At 37.1% G+C, this 19,351-nt stretch overlaps 1 protein-coding gene across 1 annotated transcript in view; it reads right to left on the bottom strand.

Annotated features, from left to right (window-relative positions):
* The window catches only part of ADAMTSL1 (ADAMTS like 1), a 434,771-nt gene that overhangs the window by 194,575 nt on the left and 220,845 nt on the right, over window positions 1-19,351 (bottom strand). The window contains exons 11-13 of the mRNA XM_063080424.1: window positions 18,677-18,881; window positions 17,274-17,421; window positions 14,309-14,393 (exon numbers count right to left, since the gene is read on the bottom strand). Coding sequence (XP_062936494.1) covers window positions 14,309-14,393; window positions 17,274-17,421; window positions 18,677-18,881 — 438 coding nt within the window. The remainder of the gene's footprint in view (window positions 1-14,308; window positions 14,394-17,273; window positions 17,422-18,676; window positions 18,882-19,351) is intronic.

The following is a 19,351-nucleotide window of genomic DNA, read 5'->3' as shown; positions in this document are numbered from 1 at the left end:
AGGGTCTTTGTCATGAATGAGTGCTGAACTTTATCAAATGCTTTTTCAGCATCTATAGAGATGATCATATGGTCCTTGGGTTTGAGTTTATTAATATGGTGTATCACATTTATTGATTTGCGTATGTTGAACCAACCTTGCATCCCTGGGATGAATCCCACTTGATCGTGGTGAATAATTTTACGTATGTGTTGCTGTATTCTGTTTGCTAGTATTTTAGTGAGGATTTTTGCATCTATATTCATCAAGGATATCGGCCTGTAGTTTTCTTTTTTGGCTGTATCTTTACCTGGTTTTGGTATCAGGATGATGTTTGCTTCATAGAATGAGATTTGCGTCCGTTTCAATCTTTTGGAATAGTTTGTAAAGAATCGGTGTCAATTCCTCTTTGAATGTTTGGTAAAATTCTGCTGTGAATCCATCTGGTCCTGGGCTTTTCTTTGTTGGGAGCCTTCTGATAACAGCTTCAATCTCCTTTATTGTTATTGGTCTGTTCAAATTTTCTACATCTTCATGGTTCAGTTTTGGGAGCTTGTGTCTGTCCAGAAATTTATCCATTTCCTCCAGATTTTCAAATTTGTTGGTGTATAGTTGTTTATAGTAGTCTCGAATGATTCCTTGTATTTCCGATGAATCAGTTATAATATCGCCTTTTTCATTTCTAATTTTTGTTATTTGAGTCTTTTCTCTTCTTTTTTTTTGTTAGCCATGCTAATGGTTTGTCAATTTTATTTATCTTTTCAGAAAACCAACTTTTTGATTTGTTGATCTTTTGAATTGTTTTTTGGTTTTCAATTTCATTCAGTTCTGCTCTGATCTTAATGATTTCTTTCCATCTGCTAACTTTAGGTTTGGATTGTTCTTGTTTTTCTAGTTCTTTAAGGTGAAGTGTTAGGTTGTTCACTTGCCATCTTTCCATTCTTCTGAGGTGAGCATTTAATGCAATAAATTTCCCCCTCAATACTGCTTTTGCAGTATCCCACAGGTTTTGGTATGATGTATCATTGTTTTCATTAGTTTCAATAAATTTTTTGATTTCCTGCTTGATTTCTTCTTGGACCCATATGTCATTAAGTAGAATGCTGTTTAATTTCCATGTGTTTGTATAGTTTCCAGAGTTTCGTTTGTTATTAATTTCTCAATAAATTCAAAAAAATTGGAATTATCCCATGTATTTTCTCAGACCACAATGGAAGAGCTTTCTTCTTGAGGTAGTTTCTCTTCTTGAATTACACGACACCAAACTCGGTTTTCTTCTCTGGTCACTTCCTTCTCAGTCTCCTTTTCTAGGTTCTTTCTCCTGTCCTCAAACTCTAAATATTGCAGTGCCTTATGGCTCAGTTTTGTGCTATCTTCCAGTGTGTTCACCTATGATTCATAATTTCAAATACCGTCAATGTACAGGAAACTTCTAAATATTTAACCTCTAGTTTAGAACTTTTTTCTTTGAAAAGAATAAACATTAATTTCATCTTTTTATTAAAACCCCCCACTGATATGTACAATCAATTTCTTTACAATAAAAAATATATTAAAAAAAACTTACATAGTGTTTTGTATGTGCCAGGCATTATTCTAAGTGTTTCATAAATAAAAGTTGTTAAACCATAACAAGAACTTGAGATGAAAACTATTATAATCCCCATTTAATACACAGAAGAGGAGACTGAGGCACAAGTCACACAGCTAGTAAGGTTTCATGCTCCTGACTCCTGCACATTGCTCTCTCTTCTTGACATTTTACTTTTAAGTTTCAAAGGCATCTCCAACTTAAAATGTCCAAAAGGAAACTCTTGATTTCACCCTTTAGCAACCTATTCTTCCAATCTTCTCCATCACAGCAAACGATTGTACTGGCCACCCGATTGCTCAAGTGAAAAAGCAGGAGTTATTCTTGACCCCCCAATTTCCTCCACTCCTCCCTACCACTTGTTACCAAATTCTATAAATTCTCCCTTGAAAATATATCTTAAACTCAATTACTTCTCTCTCTCTCCCCTACCACCACCTTGAGATAACAATAATAATAATAGCTAACATTTACAATTATGTGCTTTATGCATTTTATGTATATAACTCATTATAACATTGTTGTGAAATTGGTGCCATTGGAAACATTGTGAAATGGGCAAAAGAGATTACTGGTTGTCTTTCCAGTGAAATGTTGGCACCACCTAGCAGGCTTCCAGGGATAGTCTAATTCTGTGGAAGTATGAGCCTTTGATTGTCTTTGGCTAGTCTATTGTGCAACTCCACAGAGACAGAAGTTTCTTGTCCATAATGATAAACATTTTTTTTTCTGTTCATGTCAATGCAAATGATTTTATCTAGAAGAAAATATAAACTTTTCTAAATCCAATTCTCATGTGAAGTAGTTTTAGCATCTTACTGTTTTCCTCAATAATTAGTGAGTTGAATAAAATTTTTAGATGTGTTCACTTAATATTTGCAAGAGAGTCATGATTACACCCTTCTGAAAGTTTATTTTAACAGTAATATTTTCACCCCAATTTCTAGGTGATAAGATTGAAACACAGAGATTTCTGAGGTCGCACTGCTGAGTAAACGGCAAGGTCAGGATTCAAACCCTGGCTGGCTAGTTCCACAGCCCGGGCTCTTCACTGCCTCATGGTCCTGCCTCTTGGGGTGCCACATAAACCATGGTCATTGAAGCTAATGCCACCTCTCACCTGGACTGCCACAACAGCCACTGGTCTGTCTTCTTCTGTTACCCCTTACCAATCCATTCTTCACGTTGTAGCCAGGGGGAATCTCAATATGTAAAGCTTGTAATTGTTTCCCACTGTCCCTAGAAAAAAAGACAAACTCCCTCCCAACGGGACACTGTGCTATCCTCCATCTTCATCTCCACTACTGTCCCCCCAGTCACTACCCTCCAGCCACACTAATCTTCTTTCACTTCCTTGAATGTGTGTAATTCTCTCCTGACTCAAGATTTCGGCATGTGTGGGTCACTCCCTGGAAGACCCTCCTCCCTGCTCTCAGCTTGGAATAACCCTCACTTATCCTTCAGGTCTCAGCTTACATGTCCCTTCTCAAAGGGGACTTTTCTGATCCCCAGGCTTATTGAGTCCCTTGTTGACTCTCACACAACATCTTTTCATTTTCTTAGAGCAGTTACCAGTCTTTGATATTCACAGTATAAACCTTTATGTAAACCATCTCCTTCACTAGATCAAATCTCTGTGAAGGTAGACCACTTTCATATGCTCCTGGGATAGGTGCTCAATAAATATGTTTTCAAATAAATTAATTAATCAGTAAACAGGAGAGTAAAAGTTAATGTGATGAGTGATTTGATACTGGGCTTGTTTTGGGGCCTGAAGACTGAAACCAAGCTAGATAAAGAGGCAACAGCCTAAAAAACTCTAAGAAAGTAAATTATACTTTTCTGTTCTAGGCATTGACATGAAGGAACACAAAACTTTTCCTGTTGTTGGAGATTCTTATGATCTTTTAAAGTTACCGTACCCACATTCGGTACGTGTAGGAGGCTTATTCATTTACATTTCTCATAGCTGTACAAGGTAAGTGCTGGCCTCAGTTCGTCTTGGTAGGTTGTTGGGTAATTGTGTAGCAGAAGAAAAGAATGTTTGAGCAGTTTTGAGACAGAGGCTGGCTTTAACAATTTATCCACGACTCTCTGGTGAAACATTGCCTTATCATATTGCCAGCTACTCAACAGTGAAGATTCTGGAGAATTTTCGAATTGTTCCTAGATTAGAGGGACCCAACAAGAGCTCTTATCTATTTTATTTACTCTTTAAAACTCAACTTGCACAACGTTTTGGGGAAAAGGGAAGATAGAGTACTAACCACATGCAGCAGACACAAATGCAGCCAAACTACTCTCTTCACAAATGAAAAATGAGGACATGACACTTGTCTCAGACCATCTTTCTTTCCCTTTGCTTTTCTGATTACCCGTGAACAGAACATGATTTGAAAGTCTGATTTTCTCTGAGGATAGCCCGACTATTTAAAAAACCATGTCCCCGGGACTCACATACCATCATAGCTTACAATGCCATCAGGGCATTTGTAGTTGTCAATTTAATACCAGGATGTAGTTTTTAATGCATATTATTTTCTCTGACTTTGATAAAAATCTAAAATATTGTAAACTCAGAATACTTTTCATGAACCATTTCTTCTTCACATGGAGGGAAATTAGTTTATCTTGCAATTTTGTAAAGGTTTCTTTCCCTTAATTCAACAAGTTTGGCAAAACTTCCCAATGAAAAGTTCAGTTCATTAAAAATGACCTTAACGGTCTTAACATATATTGGTGGTGACAGGGTCTATACTTTATTCTGGCACACAAGGATCCCATTAATTTGTCTTTGTCACTCTCTAGGGCTCTGCTGAGCAACAGTTCAGATTTAGCTTTCTGAAAGTAGCTACAGAATGAGCTATAGTGGTGATGGCAGGAGGGGCTGACAAATCTAGAACTTCGTGTTTTGCATTAAAGGCTTTTCTAATGACTACATAAAAATGGCTCTGTCTGCTCTCTTGAGTTTATTATTGATTTTTCTGTCTCTGTGCATGCTGGGAGCAATCTATGGGGATCAAGTATATTTAGCTCAGAGTTGAGAGAGGTTGCTTTTCTATTCAAGCAATTTCTCAACTTTCCTTACTCATTTTTGCAATTCCCTATAAATCTCTTTTTATTCAAATAAAGATAACTAACCTTTGTCCTTTAGAATAAACTCTGATCTAAATTAAAGCTATGGTGTTTATATGTGAAGTCTTCAAAGAGCCTCAGAAGTACAGAAAAAGAGAGACAGGGAAGTGGTGTTAGCTGGGAACCACTAGCTTAGTTTTGGGTTAAATATTGTGGTTCTTACTCAAATGCCAATAGATGTAAGATGTATGAGGCAGATACAACATCTGCTTCAATTTCTCCATTTTTAATGAGTGGTTATTATACATTTTAGCTCCCTTAGGGATTCTCGAGGAAGAAGAATGATGCTAGAAAAGGCATTAACCAGTTATGATCATTAACAACAATTAATACATATGTAGCACTACCTGCATACCAGGTACTTTACATATATTAATTTAATTCTCACAATAACCTTATGATGTATAGACTATTATTATGCTTATTTCACAAATGAGGAAATTGAAGCATATGGGGTTAAGTGACACACCCAGAGTCCCCTATTGCTAGTGGGGTATCCAAGATTTACACACAGCAGTCTGCCACTGGAGTCCACACTCTGACCACTGTGCACACAGGTGCTCTTCATGGAGGTTTGATGAATAATTAAATTGCTTTTTAATTGAATCCTAGCAGGCTGTATCCTTGCCAGGGCACAAAAATACAGACTCAACCCTCACCAACTCATATAGTTCAGTGTATCTAAAAAAAAATCAATTTTAGGAAATTATCTGTGGTTTCTGCAGCATGTTTTGCATGTATAGATAGGAATCACTGAGGTACATATAAATGGTATAAAATAACTGATCATTTGTTGTGTAAAAAGATCCAATCTTTACCCAAGTACTTGCTTTGGAGTCAAAGACAGATTCAAATAAGTTCTACCATAACCTGTCAAACATCAGTTCATGTCAACATCCCTTTCAAACCCTTTCAGTGTATATGTTACCTTCTGTTGTTTATTTCTTACATTTGTACATTACCATATAATAACTTAACTCTTCTGATATTTTAGCTCAGAGGTACATGCAATTATAACACATAGAAGTAGAGAATTCGGGAACTCGATAAATAAGTCTCCTACACTCCTTTTTAAATCAATAACACTCTCATGCTGTGCATACCCAAACATCAAATGGTATTTCTTAAAAACAGCTAGTTCATTTGTTCAATCAGCAAATAGATGGCTGATACTCAACACTTTGCTCACAGCTCCGTTGCTCCTGGGATAGGAATGCACTAAAGTTTTCTTGAGGGCAAGGACTACTGGGTTATTTTTGCAATACCTGCACCTGGCACCAAGCATAGCCTAGAGCAGGTGATCTATGGGTGAATTTAGCTTCTGTCATTAGGAAGTACGAACAATTAGCAGGTCCAGCGACTCTCCAAAGTCATCTAAAATACACAGTTAGTCAGAGAGAATTTATACTGAGCCCTCTGTTTGCTGCAGCAGAGTATATAAAGGATGAGGATGACTTTGATCGATGAGGAGGAGGCCAGAAAATGAGGACTTGGAAGTGGAAGGAGAGGTCGAGACTCTTTGGGCATAAGGGCTGATTCAGTCTGGCCAGTGAGAGTGAGGCTTTAGATTTGCCATATGCCAGCTGTCGAAATTAAATGCTTTTGTGCTTTTTTATTCTAAAATTCTAATGCTCAACCCTGTGCTGTTTGAACATTCTTTTTTGTTAGTTTAATGATCTGCAAATAGTGTTTAAATTTCTTGATCTTAGGTGAGATGACTCTTGGTTTATGAAATATATCTGCTTCTATACATATACAATATATTCCTTGTTATTTTCTGTGTCCTGAGATTTAGGAAGAAAACATAATTCAGGTACCTTATGGTGAGAATACAAACAGCAACACTATCTGGATCTGTTACTGATGTTTAATTTACTACATATTCTCTGAAGAAAATATAAAAACACATGTCATACAATTAACATTTATAGCCACTTTAAAAAAATTATATAAATTCGCATTCTTAACCACTGAGTTAAGCCATCTACATTCTCAGACAACTTGCTGGGTATAAATATGGACTAATGTAAACATATGCTTAAATATCCTATATTTAAATACTATTTTCAACAAGGTAAACAAGGCATTTAATGACTATAGGATCATGATGGCAGCTCTTATTGGTCTTTCTTTCTGCATCTAATTCCTTGTGGGTTCTGTTCACACAGATGCATGATAGGAATTTCCCTTTGCTTCTTATTGAATCAGCCCATCACTAAGCTTGTGCCATCTGGTATCCAGATACTGCTGTCGCCTTCTGCCTGCTTGCTTGCCTCTATTTCTTTCTTCTTCAATAGCTCACACCAAGGTTACTTATAGCAGTATTTTGAAGGCCTGAATATTGCATTGAAGCACAAAAATGGTTTCCTCACCATGCAAAACTGTTGATTGAAAAATCTAATAAGGTAACTCAAGATTTTTTAAAATGTAAGATCAAGGCACAGACCTACCCAATCGCATCTTTGAGACGACGGCATCATTAAGGCTCTTCACCAGGTGCATGCCAGCTATTTGATGAGGGAATAGCTGGTCGAAATGGCTGTGTTGGCCACACAGTGCCCAAAGGAACTGCCATATTCTGTTGCTTGTTCTGAGCCATCGAGAAACAACTACTGGCAACTGACATATACCTGGGAAGAACATGGCTTCATGAAGTGCCTAATTGGCCCTCACTTCCTCTACCTGGGATGCCTTGTTTAAAGACCAGGAAGTCTGCAAACAGGAAGCTGGAGCACCTGGAGCATCCAGGCCATTCCCTTTTCTTAAGCCTGGCTCCCTTAGCAAATTACACTTCCTAAGGCATTCTGTGGCCTGTTAGTGCCTGGAGGAGTTAAGGAAATGAACAATTTCCTTCCTATTCCAAGTCAGATGAGGCTTTTCAAGGCCAGCTGAATGACTTCCTGTTCAACATTTCTTTAAACGTCCTAGAGATCACCATTGTATCATTTTTCCTGAATAAAGTAAGCTGTCAAAGGGGTCATCATGTGTACTCGCTTTGAGGTGGTAGTTATCTTTATGCATTAATCTCGACAAAGACTGAAAGTAAGGTAAAAAAAAAAAAAGAGAGATGAAAACAGTCAGTAATTTGTCTTACTTCTACCTGATCAACGAATATAATTGTACTGCTACATTGTAGTTCTGATCCCCCACCAAATAAAAGTAAACTTTTGAGGGCTAAAAAAAAAAGGCCGAAAAAGCTATTCCCATACATTTTTCACTGGAAGCAACCAGATGGGTTCAATCTGGCATTTAAATGATGTATCCTAAATCTAACAACACTCTCATCAGCTGGAGGCAAATTCAAAATGACACAGTTCAAAACTCAACAGAGGAGAATCCCATCCCCTTATTGTAGTGCTAGAATGTCACTATTTTTTTTTTTTTCCTTTCTGGAACTTTTTTCTCACTTTTTTTTTTTTTAAAAATTTTATTTTGTCGATATACATTGTGGTTGATTATTGTTGCCCCTTACTAAAACCTCCCTCCCTCCTCCCTCTCCTCCCTCCCCCACAAAAATGTCCTTTCTGTTTGCTTGTCGTATCAACTTCAAGTAATTGTGGTTGTCATATCTTCTTCCCCCCCTCCAGTTATTGTGTGTGTGTGTGTGTGAGAATTTATATATTAATTTTTAGCTCCCACCAATAAGTGAGAACATGTGGTATTTCTCTTTCTGTGCCTGACTCGTTTCACTTAATATAATTCTCTCAAGGTCCATCCATGTTGTTGCAAATGGCAGTATTTCATTCGTTTTTATAGCTGAGTAGTATTCCATTGTGTAGATTTACCACATTTTCCGTTTCCACTAATCTGATGATGGACATTTGGGCTGGTTCCAACTCTTGGCTATTGTAAAGAGTGCTGCGATGAACATTGGGGGACAGGTATACCTTCAACTTGATGATTTCCATTCCTCTGGGTATATTCCCAGCAGTGGGATCACTGGGTCGTATGGTAGATCTATCTGCAATTGTTTGAGGAACCTCCATACCATTTTCCATAGAGGCTGCACCATTTTGCAGTCCCACCAACAATGTATGAGAGTTCCTTTTTCTCCGCAACCTCGCCAGCATTTATCGTTCAGGGTCTTTTGGATTTTAGCCATCCTAACTGGGGTTAGATGGTATCTCAGTGTGGTTTTGATTTGCATTTCCCGGATGCTGAGTGATGTGGAGCATTTTTTCATATGTCTGTTGGCCATTTGTATATCTTCCTTAGAGAAATGCCTACTTAGCTCTTTTGCCCATTTTTTATTGGGTTGCTTGTTTTTTTCTTGTAAAGTTGTTTGAGTTCCTTATATATTCTGGATATTAATCCTTTGTCAGATGTATATTTTGCAAATATTTTCTCCCACTCTGTTGGTTGTCTTTTAACTCTGTTAATTGTTTCTTTTGCTGTGCAGAAGCTTTTTAGTTTGATATAATCCCATTTGTTTATTTTTCCTTTGGTTGCCCGTGCTTTTGGGGTCGTATTCATGAAGTCTGTGTCCAGTCCTATTTCCTGAAGTGTTTCTCCTATGTTTTCTTTAAGAAGTTTTATTGTTTCAGGGTGTATATTTAAATCCTTAATCCATTTTGAGTTGATTTTAGTATATGGTGAGAGGTGTGGGTCTAGTTTCATTCTCCTGCATATGGATATCCAGTTATCCCAGCACCATTTGCTGAAGAGGCAGTCCCTTCCCCAGTGAATAGGCTTGGTGCCTTTGTCAAAGATCAGATGGCAGTAAGTGTGTGGGTTGATTTCTGGATTCTCTATTCTGTTCCATTGATCAGTGTGTCAGTTTTTATGCCAGTACCATACTGTTTTGATTATGATAGCTTTGTAGTATAGCTTAAAGTCAGGTGGTGTTATGCCTCCAGCTTTATTTTTTTTTGCTCAGCATTGCTTTGGCTACGCGTGGTCTTTTATTGTTCCATATAAATGTCTGGATAGTTCTTTCCATTTCTGAGAAAAATGTCTTTGGAATTTTGATGGGGATTGCATTGAATTTGTATATCACTTTGGGGAGTATGGACATTTTCACTATGTTGATTCTTCCAATCCAAGAGCATGGGATATCTTCCCATCTTCTTGTATCCTGTCTAATTTCTCTCAGCAGTGGTTTGTAGTTCTCATTATAGAGATTTTTCACCTCCTTGGTTAACTCAATTCCTAAGTATTTTATTTTTTTGGTGGCTATTGTAAATGGGCAGGCTTTCTTGATTTCTCATTCTGCATGTTCACTATTGGAGAAAAGAAATGCTACTGAATTTTGTGTGTTGATTTTGTATCCTTCTACTGTACTGAAATCATTTATCAATTCCAAGGGGTTTTTGTAGAGGTTTTAGGCTGTTCGATATATAGGATCATGTCATCTGCAAACAGGGACAGTTTGACTTCATCTTTTCCAATCTGGATGCCCTTTATTTCCTTCTCTTCTCTGATTGCTCTGGCTAGTACTTCCAACACTATGTTGAATAGGAGTGGTGAGAGTGGGCATCCTTGTCTAGTTCCTGTTCTTAAAGGAAAAGCTTTCAGCTTTTCCCCATTCAGGATGATATTGGCAGTGGGTTTGGCATATATGGCTTTAATTATGTTGAGATACTTTCCCTCTATACCTAACTTATAGAGGGTCTTTGTCATGAATGAGTGCTGAACTTTATCAAATGCTTTTTCAGCATCTATAGAGATGATCATATGGTCCTTGTGTTTGAGTTTATTAATATGGTGCCTCACATTTATTGATTTGCGTATGTTGAACCAACCTTGCATCCCTGGGATGAATCCCACTTGATCGTGGTGAATAATTTTACGTATGTGTTGCTGTATTCTGTTTGCTAGTATTTTAGTGAGGATTTTTGCATCTATATTCATCAAGGATATCGGCCTGTAGTTTTCTTTTTTGGCTATATCTTTACCTGGTTTTGGTATCAGGATGATGTTTGCTTCATAGAATGAGTTTGGGAGATTTGCGTCCGTTTCAATGTTTTGGAATAGTTTGTAAAGAATCGGTGTCAATTCCTCTTTGAATGTTTGGTAAAATTCTGCTGTGAATCCATCTGGTCCTGGGCTTTTCTTTGTTGGGAGCCTTCTGAGAATGTCACTACTATTATCTTCAGAAAAATGTGACTCCCCTGGAGTCCTACTAATTTTAGAAATCTATCTCTAACCACAACTCCCTCAGGATTGATTTGGTAGCAATTGATTCCTGACAGTCTTTGAAGCATGTTCACTTTACTGATCCTATTGATTCCTCAGCTGACATCCTTTGAAGAAAGTTCACTTTATTGTATTTATTTATAAGATTGTCTGTGTTTGATTAGCTTTACTACCTAAACCTCCCCTCCCTCCATCTCTTAGTCGCAGTTTGGGGTCTGAATCTTGTTCACGTTGTCCTGCTCAGTGGAAGAGACAAGAATACTTTGCTTACGGATTCTTGCTGCTGGTTTTCAGGAAAACCTGATAAAAACATATGCCTGAATCAAGACAAACCATGATCAGCAGTGGAGAATCAGCTCTAAGGGTATGACTCTCACAGTGGGTTAGGAATTTGTGTTTTGCCTACCAAGAAAACATGTTCATCATTATATGCCTACCTTTAAATCAAATAGATCATAAATATACCATTCTGTTATTGAGGAAACAAAAACAATTAACATCTGAAAGTATTTCTGAGTGAAGCCGTAGCTTCAGCTGATTGATCCATCTGTTTATCTGTCTATACATAACCATAATGTGATCCAGTCTCCATACTTACTGCAGGGATTCTATGAGACTGATACCTGTATCTGTATCTTCTGCATGGTGTTTCGTTTGGTGGAACCACAATGTTAGTATATTCTTCTGTTCTATGAAGTTTTCATTATTTCTTGACAATTCAGTTTTTCATCTTTTAATCATAGTCTTTTCCTGAACATATTTTAGAGTGGTTGCTTTCCAACATACTGTATTTTTGGACAGAGTACTAACCAATCTTTTTCTTACATTTTGGGGTTACTAAAACTATCTAATATTCAATAGGGGTATCTTCTTATGCTAAAGACTTCAGTGATTTTCCTGTATCACTTAATGAGACAGGCTGCTGGTAATATTTTCATTTTCCATATCAGGAAATAAATGATATTTTCTGCTTTACTACAGAAAGCTGCAATATTAACTGGAGCAAAGGCAAGAGGTAATAGTCTGGAGCACTGTTCCTGCTTTACTGCGGCAGTTCAGAAGTGACAGCCACAACTTCTAAACATTACCATTTAATTTAAGCAATGTGAATCGCTCTGGTGGGGGGAAGAGATGACTTGCTGACAGTATATCATTTTTTCATTATACTTTGCAGAGTAATTACAGGTTGCTACAGACATTTAGAAACTGGTCTATGTGGCTTAAAAGAAGAAGGGATTAAGACTATGCAAAATTATGTTTTTTAAATCCAAAATTAATAAAAACAGAAAAACTTAATGTGACGCTTAGGACCTTTCCTAGGGTTCAGTACACTAAACATGTAAAGTGTATTAAAAGGTAGAAACCATATACCTTTCATTACATTATTCTACAGCTGTCATTTATTTCATTTTGGTATAAAAGTAAGTATTGTTCTGAGCATAATAGTATACATTTCCTTTATCCTGCACCAGCAATCCAATTACAATGTACTTCAATTCAGATTAATCAGGCCAAGATGGCAATTCCATTACACTAAGAGTAAAATTTAATAGTCTAATATATGTCTAAAGTTTCAATGGCTGAAAGTATGTGTTTAACTACTTTAGGGACTTAATAAAGATTAAAGTTAAACATCATTCATCCTAATCAGACCTTTAGTGGAAAACACTCATTACAAAATATGGTTGACCATGGTGTATGTAATATGTCTGTAGAAGCATTAATCTCCACTTACAGCTTTCATTTGAGAGGTATCTAATAAAGGAAAAGATGTTTAATTATGGATGTAAGATGTTTTTATTTATTTTAACTTTGTTATTATTTAACATCAGTCAGAATGCAATATTAGAGTTAGGATTATGCTGTAGACTGAAGGAAAAAATATAGCGTACAAGGAGAGCAGAGTTCATTTAGGTAAAATAGTACATATTTGGTTTTAAACATATTTAACCCACGAACACATATAAGGAGGAACCAGCTCCAATTATATGGCAACTTTCTGTGTCTAAATAGGGCCTTAGTGAATTAAGAAGTTAATGCCCCTCTAAAAAAACTGCTTACTTCCTCTTCAGAAACAAGAAGGCCTGTCACACTAGGTACTAGCAGGAAAGTGACAAAAAATTTAAGCCTTTATATATTCACTTAAAGGTTGCATTGCGATCTTTAGCCACTGTCTTTCCTCCAAAGTTCTGCAATGGTTAGTTGCTTTTTCTTAAAAAGAAGTAGAAAGAGTTGCTGTAGTAATTTTATAGTACAGAAATTATTTATGTTGGGCTCAATTGTTCCTTTAAGTAAAAAATCTGTTACCTAATGCATGCACCATCTTTCTTTGAAATCAAGTGACCTAATACCATTTCTTTACAAATGATCTTTAGTTACTACACAAATCCATATTTTGTATTTCTTATTGAATCCCTTGCTGTTTAGAGTAAGATTCAGGAACACAGAATCATGGTGTACTATGTCAGATTTAGATTCAAACATGATGAATCTGGGAAAATTCTAATGCATTTGAATATACAGGTTACAGTGTTAATTTATATCTCTAGTAAAATTTAAACTATGGGTTGGATTTGGAAACCATTTTATATCCTACATGCTATACTGTAAACTCCTAGAGTGGGAGTAACACGTCTTAAGTCCCAGTGAACAGCACAGAGCCGTGAATTAAATGAATCAATCTAGAAAATCTTCAACCTGAGAAATAGCTTTGGTTATAGATGAAATTTGTCAATGAAGTATATTTCCTCATTTGTAAAAATGATGTAGCAAATATGCCTAACAGTGTTTTCTAGAGGAATCAATATATACTTATCAGTCAATCAATCAATAAATCTACATTCGCCTCTCTTCTTTGTTTCCTCTTCTGAAGCATTTGGCAAATCTGTGCCTAATGGTCTTAAAAATTTCATGGCCTTGATAAAACAGAGTAGGTATGAAACCATGACCAGGTACAGCAAAGACCTGGGTCTCCCCCTGATACCAATCGCAGCAAGGAAGAGGAAAAGAAAGCTAATAAACTTCCCTTGCCCTCAGATATATTTTGCATACACTTGGGTTTTTGTGAGTGGCTATACTGCAAAGCCAAGAGATGAGGAGTGTGAAAAGGTGCCCAGACTTTCACACCAAATCTATGTAACATCATCAGATGCAGCCTGGGCCTTCTCGCCTTTGGCCCCTTGCCAATAGAAAAGAGGAGGTCAGATTTTGGAAAAGAGGGTAAGCACTATGCCTTCATTTTCCTACTTTAGGCAAAAGCAAGAAAAGCATTTAGAGATAAACCATAAATTTTGACAAACACTTTGAAATGTGTTTAATCTCTAATTAGAGAGCCAAAAAAGCCTCATTTCAACCTTGGTAAGATGATTACACTTAGTTCAGAACTCATAAAGGCTACAACCAGGGAGACACTGCTTTCTTTAAGACAATCAGCTTCAAAGGTAGAACAATTGTGCTTTTAAAACTTACGAGGGCTCTTCTGACACAGCAGCTCCTTCTTCTAGTTCTTGAGCTTGTTTGTACCACGGCAGCTTGGCCTCAACTGGAAGTTTCTCTGCGAATTAAGTGCATGCACATAAAAGACAAGAGGTTAAAACCAATCTGGGATTTCAGGGAAATTCCTGTTTCTCCTCACCAGTTCTTAGTTTTGCACTATACTTAGAAATCACTATGTTGATAACCACAAATAATAAGTTTTTAGGTAAATTGCTGCCTCTGATGATGGTTATATCAAGCAAAATAGAATTGAATTTAAAAAATGTTTAATAATACTAGACTTGGTGTACATGTTTCCCCTTTATTATGTTGAATAGCAAAGAAAAGACCATTTATGATGAAAGTCAGAACCCAAGAAGCACTAGCTCAATATGCATATAAAGAATCATCAAAGTATCTTTTCACTTTTTTCTATTGAAAAGACAGAGTGATATTTACCTTTGAAAACAAACACAAAGTACAGTAAACTATATTGTGATATTTTCATAAACTCGAACTTGGTTTTTACTTTTGCCTTTTCGCTAAGTGTGATCTATGCCACATTGTCAAAAACAAACTTTGGCACTCTGAAATTCATAAAACATTGCTTTAGATGTGTGACTCATTCAACACCACCCCAAGGCTCAATGACAATTGAAATATGCACAGCTTAGGGGTCCATAATCCATAATTTGATTTGTTTTACCTATTTATCTAGCTTTGGCCAAACAATTCAGAACAAGCTTTCTAACTACTTCCTGGAGGAAAAATTGTGGAATACAAAAAGAAAAAGGGAGGTTATAATTGCTCCTACAGAAGTAACTGCCAAGATTCCCATTCTGACATATTTATTAGGGTCATTTATAGGCATGTTTGCCTTTATAGTATGAGCCAGTGAAGTTCTATCACCGTTTCATAACATGTAATTGCAAGATGAAAGAAATATGTCTATATATGCATTCACCATAGAATTATATGGTATTTTAATGATGTTTGAGAGCCACGCTCACTCCCTAGTTGTGAAAATCCAGATTTCATTCTGGATAGTTGACCACAAACTGCTTTTCTGTCTATGAAGTGGTTTGGTAAAGATAGAGCTAATGAATAATTGACTATTTTATATTAGGGGCATCATTCCTTGTCCTCCATGTGCAGCAATTGTTTATAGTCGGAAAACAAAGTGAGTGAGACACGTAAAGCTGGCAAAGCCAAAATGAATCGCTAATATTTTAAACACAGCAACATGGTGCCTATATGCTGTGGATTGACTAAGCCGTGTGCCCCCAAAGTCCATACATTAGGAGCTTAATTCCCACTGTAACTACAGAGGGTGGGAAATCCTATCATGGTAATTGAAAGGTTGGGCCTTGAAGAGGTGATTAGATTGTAGGACCAAGCCAAAGTGAATGGATTAATAATGGTCAGGAGTGTGGCTCTGAGGGCTTTAAAAGAAGAGCACATGAGAGATTAGTCTCTCTCTGCTCTGCCATTTCTGCCATGCAAGACTCCTGGGTCACTATTGCCACCAAGACAACCCTCACCAGACATTTCCTTGGACTTTAGACTTCCTAGCCTTCAAAACTGTAAGCAATAAATTTTGTTTTCTTTATAAATTACCCAGTTCCAGGTACTAATGTTATAAACAACAAAACCAGACTAACACACTATATATACATCATTGTACAACTCCCTCATCTATCACAGTGAAATGTCTCAGTCAATGAAGCCGTCTCTGACAGCACGAGCTAGCTTTGTCTTTCAATACTAAAGCATTCAGTATGGCACCAATAATGGGCTTGTAGTACTGTACTACAGATTTGAACTGAATTCTGTCAGATGTACCTGTGGCCACCTTCTCCCATATTTGAGGACATTAATGACAGTCAAGAGTTAAAGGTAACATTTATGAAGAACTTACTATATGCCAGGCACAAGGCTAAGTACCCTATTTACATTATGTCTCATTTAACTCTCACATGATCTCTGAGGTAGATATTGTAGTTATCCCCATTTTAAGAGGAGAGATGCATTTATTAAAATTAATCAGGATTTCTGTTATGTTTTGTTTTTTGGTTTCCTTTTATATCATTAACTTAGATTTCATAATGTCATTCACTCTCACCAAGGGCAACCTATAGTATATATAAAGAGCTACATTGTAGCTCATTTTCCAGGAAATTTAATGGAACAAATTAAGAAAGAAATGAGAGTATTTAATGTTAAAAATTGGAGGAGAAAGAGTTCTTTTCTTTTGAATGGTTTGTGACTTTGGATTTTTCTATCTCACTCACACAGACTAGTTACAATTCTAGCATGGAAATCAGATTAGTATTCATGTTAATCTAAGAGTCCTAAAATAATTACAATACATCTTTCTCACTACATAGAACTTTTCTAAAATTTCTTTTTAATAAATTATTAGCAATATCAATTATATTCTGATATGTTTTGAATTTTCATTTCAAATTATGGTCTGGAATTCAGTCTCATATTTATGTTTTAATTTTCCATATGAAAAACAAGTTTTCTGTTTCATTAGCTCAAAGTATGAGATTTCCCAATGTATTTCAGACTTAGCAAAGTAGACACATTCTGACCCACTCCCTTGTTTTTAATAGCAAGAAATGTGTATAGAAAATCATGACATATATTTCTATACTATCTAGTCTCCCTTTAAGCAGATATATGAGTATCTAATATTTTTAGTAACAGTCTACAAACAACTTTATGACTAAGGAGATAATTACACAGATTTCTACACGTAATGCTTAGTCAAAATTTGCAATCAAAACCATTTGAAAGATTTAAAAAAGAATCAAGGCCATTTAGTAGAGTCTAAGTTATAATGAATTGTTACTAAGAATACTTGGGATACTTAAAAATATCCCCCAAGTTTAAAAACAGTATCTGAATACACATAACAATCAACAGACTAGTAGTAGAGCACTTGTCAAGTTACCTTTGGGTTTATAGCAGGGAGTGGGTATGATGCATTCCTCTTTGATGTGGGGCTTTGTTTTGGGGCTACAGCCCCCTGTGTGCATTCCTCGATGGTCGATGCAGAGGACCACACGGTACCTGAGGCCCTGGCCACACGTCACCGTGCACTGGAAAGAGATCGCAAGAGAGAGGAGACTCATAGGCAAAGCCTTGTTTAGTTTTCTTCACTTCCCACCTGATACTCTTTATATACAGACTCCTTTTTATATGAGGATTGCTGGTGGATTTATACCTGTTCTTACCAGTCATGAGATCTTTATCCTGTTTGGCTACTTGAGGTGAAGCTGGCTGAAAATTAAATTACTTTCAATTTCGTAGCTTTGGATTAATCAGTCAACAATCCTTAAGCACCCACTGTGTGCAAAGTCTCAAGCCAAGCACCAAAAAGGAGAAAAGAAACTGTAGAGTATGTTCAATTTTGATTACCCAAACTGCATTTTTATGTGGTTACTTTGCTAATGACTGCTATGTCCAAAAATATGGGAAACGCTAGCTCCCATATGGATATTAAAAATTTTTAAACTGCTAGTTAATTTATATTGCAGCATGGATAATCTAATTGATTATATCGAAATGGAAAAAAAAAATGTTTAAAGGAACTGATTGAATGGCCCGATGTGGATAGCACCTCCAGTGGTTCTTAATGTCTGACAGTGTGTCTAGGTGTAAGAAAAAGTCACAGCTCTGGTCTGCTGGCACAAAGCCACATCTCAGAGAAGAGTCTTTTGTCATTTCTATGGCTGAGGGCACAATGTTTATTTCCTCCCCTTTCTATCTCCTTTGCCATTTCTCTTTTCATATTAGTAGCCAGGAAACCTGGAATGACATTTTATGTTTGATTACAGCAGTTTTCCTAATGTCTATAATACTTTGGTTTTAATTCTCCTGCTTTATTGTACTATTTTCATTTCATCCTTTCCCCCCACCCAATGAATAATATACACATTTTAAATTTTAATCCACTCAGACCCTCCTTGGATATAGACAGAGTATAGTCAATAAAAATTGAAATCAAACTTCTGATCTACTGAGCTCTATCATCGAGGCAGCTTTTACAGATTCAGGGTAAGTCATTCAGTCTCAATTACTCTTGAAAGACATTTGCTTCCCCATGAAATTTGAGTGAACTTTATCTGGGGAGCAATAGAGGCTTCTTGAAGTAACTTGAAGAAAGACATTAAAAAAAGTCATTTACTTTAGGTCATGCTGGATTTGGGGCATTCCTAGGAGCTAAGCTGGTAAGCTTCTAGACACCTCCAGAGGAGAAGTGTGGAGCTGCACAGGGTACCCGGTGGGGCCATGATGATGAGAGGGAAGAGTGGACTTACTCTCCTAATGAACAAAGAAAGAAGGCACAGTTACCGGAGACCACTCCTGTGCCAGCCATTTAGGGCAGTCAAAAATGTTGCAGGGCTGCACGATGGGCATCTTAGGGGTGTACATGCATTTCCACTCTTCCACTGAAGTGACATGCCCCTGGATGTCCTCCTCCACACAGGAAACTGCCCGGCTCTGGATGCCCCCCCCACACGAGGAGGAGCACGCGGTCCACGGGGTGGCCTCCCACCTACAGAAGCAAGGGGAGTCATCAGGGCAGACATGCACATTGCCAGATCTCCTCAGTGACCTGTCAGACCCACCCCATTCCCAGGGCCTATAGGAAAACCAGGTTCTGAGAGAACCAAAGCCATCTATTGCCTGAAATCGGATGAGTAAGAGGGAAGGATTCAGCATTGGCAAAAGTGCTCTGTGAACCATGAAGCTCTACACACGTGTAAGAGATTAGTTTTGAGAGCTGTCTACAAGGACATCTGTGCTGTCTGTAACCTACTCAAAAGGTGGAAGTTCGATCCTCAGTCCTTCTTCCTGTAGTTTCTATACCTATACCTACATCTATACCTATACCTACATCTATACCTTTACCTACATCATCTATACCTACATCTACACCTATACCTACATCTACACCTATACCTACATCTACACCTATACCTACATCTACACCTATACCTACATCTACATCTATACCTACATCTA

The sequence above is a fragment of the Cynocephalus volans genome, chromosome 16, assembly GCF_027409185.1.
Source record: "Cynocephalus volans isolate mCynVol1 chromosome 16, mCynVol1.pri, whole genome shotgun sequence".
NCBI lineage: Eukaryota > Metazoa > Chordata > Mammalia > Dermoptera > Cynocephalidae > Cynocephalus > Cynocephalus volans.
This window is presented reverse-complemented; position numbering and strand designations above follow the sequence as displayed.